At 43.6% G+C, this 2,636-nt stretch overlaps 1 protein-coding gene across 1 annotated transcript in view; it reads left to right on the forward strand.

The window, feature by feature from the left end:
- SUZ12 (SUZ12 polycomb repressive complex 2 subunit) overlaps window positions 1-2,636 on the forward strand; it is a 117,133-nt gene that overhangs the window by 101,688 nt on the left and 12,809 nt on the right. Inside the window, exon 13 of the mRNA XM_011937696.1 lies at window positions 2,178-2,355. Coding sequence (XP_011793086.1) covers window positions 2,178-2,355 — 178 coding nt within the window. The remainder of the gene's footprint in view (window positions 1-2,177; window positions 2,356-2,636) is intronic.

Here is a 2,636-nt window from a genome sequence, read left to right on the forward strand (position 1 = left end):
GCTCACTGCAACCTCTGCCTTGTGGGTTCAAACTATTCTCCTGCCTCAGCCTCCCGGGTAGCTGTGACTACAGGCGCATGCCACCACACCTGGGTAATTTTTGTATTTTTAGTAGAGACGGGGTTTCACTGTGTTAGCCAGGATGGTATTGATCTCCTGACCTCATGATCCGCCTGCCTCGGCCTCCCAAAGTGCTGGGATTACAGGCGCCTGCCATCATGCCCAGCTAATTTTTTGTATTTTAGTAGAGACGGAGTTTCACCATGTTGTCCAGGATGGTCTCGAACTCCTGACCTCGTGATTGCCTGCCTCGGCCTCCCAAAGTGCCGGGATTACAGGCGTGAGCCACTGCACCCAGCCCTCTAGTCTAAATAGTTTTAAGAGGATTCCTTTGTAATAACGATATAGAAGGAGTTTAGGCCTCTGTGGCAGTAAAATAAATTGAAGCTCATTGAAGGTTTTATAAGAGAATATCATGAAAGCAGTCTTTGAGAAAATTATTTGATCTCTCCTATATTTGAATAGGAAAGTAAAAATCAGAAGCAAGGAGAACAATTGAGGTACTCTGGTAGTAAGGCAATACTGATCTATACAAAGGTTTTTTTGTGTGTATAATCCTTGAAGGACGAGGAAGAAATGATTAGACATTTCGAAAAGGACATAGTAATTACCTGAGAAATGAAAGAATAGGAGTCAAATATAATTCCAAAATTTTTAGCTTAGGGTCACTAGTAGGATGATAATGACAGGAACAAAAATAACGTGAGAAGGAAAGTGTGTTTTTTATTTTATTTTATTTATTTATTTTTTTGAGACGGAGTCTCGCTCTGTCACCCAGGCTGGAGTGCAGTGGCCGGATCTCAGCTCACTGCAAGCTCCCTCCCGGGTTTACGCCATTCTCCTGCCTCAGCCTCCCGAGTAGCTGGGACTACAGGCGCCCGCCACGTCGCCTGGCTAGTTTTTTGTATTTTTTGGTAGAGACGGGGTTTCACCGGGTTAGCCAGGATGGTCTGGAACTCCTGACCTCGTGATCCGCCCGTCTCGGCCTCCCAAAGTGCTGGGATTACAGGCTTGAGCCACCGTGCCTGGCCAGAAAGTGTGTTTTAGAAGAAAAGATAATGGATACACTTCTAAACATGGTTTAGTTCAAGGTGACATTGAGATCAATTGGCAATGTCCAAACAGCAGTTGGAGATATGAGTTTAGAGTTCAAGTATAAGGATAAGAATGGAGAACCAATTTGGGATCATCAGCTTAATACGTAAATTCTTGAGGATAGGTGAGTGATTCGGTCAAATGGCTAAAAGTTAGCTATTTTCAATAGCTCAGTGTCCTAAAATCAAAGAAGAGAAGCACTGGCAGTCTTTGTCAGTGAAACTGAGAGAAGTCAAAGAAAATTACTAATTGAAAAGCTATTCAATTTACAAGAAAAAAAAGTAAATTGGTCACCTAAGAGCAAAGGTTACATGCTGGTGGGCTTTGGGTACCACAGTTTGTTTCTAAGACTTCAAGGCCGGGCGCGGTGGCTCACGCCTGTAACCCCAGCACTTTGGGAGGCCGAGGTGGGCGAATCACCTGAGGTCAGGAGTTCAAAACCAGCCTGACCAAGATGGTGAAACCCTGTCACTACTAAAAACACACACAAAAAATTTGCCGGGTGTGATGGCAGGCGCCTGTAATCCCAGCTACTTGGGAGGCTGAGACAGGAGAATCCCTTGAACCTGGGAGGCAGAGGTTGCAGTGAGGTGAGACCATGCCAATTGCACACCAGCCTGGGCGACAAGAGTGAAACTCCGTCTCAAAAAAAAAAGACATTTTGAACTGGTTAGCAACAACATAAATGAGAAGTTTTCCCATGAAAACTTTAATTTCTGACTTCTTTGGAAAAATCTGAAAATCTGGCTGTGCTGGACCAGTGTTTTCACATGGCAACAATTCACCCGTTGCTGATCAGTGGTCGCCTCTTTTAGGTAGCCTGTGCTCTCCAGTTCAAGTTCTACGGTGTCTGCTCCATACGTTTACTTTGTTTGCCTAGCCATCTCAGTCAGCATTTGGATTTTCAAGACAAATCTATTAAGGCAAATCCACATTGACTTACAATGATTTTTTTTTATTTCTACAATTTATTTGAATTCATTATCTGAGTCTCCAGTCTTTGCATGTTTTTTGTTTTTTAGAGACTGCCTCCATTTGAAACATTTTCTCAGGGACCTACGTTGCAGTTCACTCTTCGTTGGACAGGAGAGACCAATGATAAATCTACAGCTCCTATTGCCAAACCTCTTGCCACTAGAAATTCAGAGAGTCTCCATCAGGAAAACAAACCTGGTTCAGTTAAACCTACTCAAACTATTGGTAAGAAAACATTACAATCAAAATAATGGTTTGCAGGGTTAGGTCTCATGCTTTAGATTAATTCACTTGTGTTTTGCTTTATGTGATTCTTCTTCTTCTTTTTTTTTTTTTTTGAGACGGAGTCTTGCTCTGTTACCCAGGCAGGAATGCAGTGGCGCGATTTCGGCTCACTGCAACCTCTGCCTTGTGGGTTCAAACTGTTCTTCTGCCTCAGCCTCCCGGGTAGCTGTGACTACAGGCGCATGCCACCACACCTGGCTGATTTTTTGTAGTTTTAGTAG

This window comes from Colobus angolensis, unplaced genomic scaffold, assembly GCF_000951035.1.
Source record: "Colobus angolensis palliatus isolate OR3802 unplaced genomic scaffold, Cang.pa_1.0 Scaffold167, whole genome shotgun sequence".
Lineage (NCBI taxonomy): Eukaryota > Metazoa > Chordata > Mammalia > Primates > Cercopithecidae > Colobus > Colobus angolensis.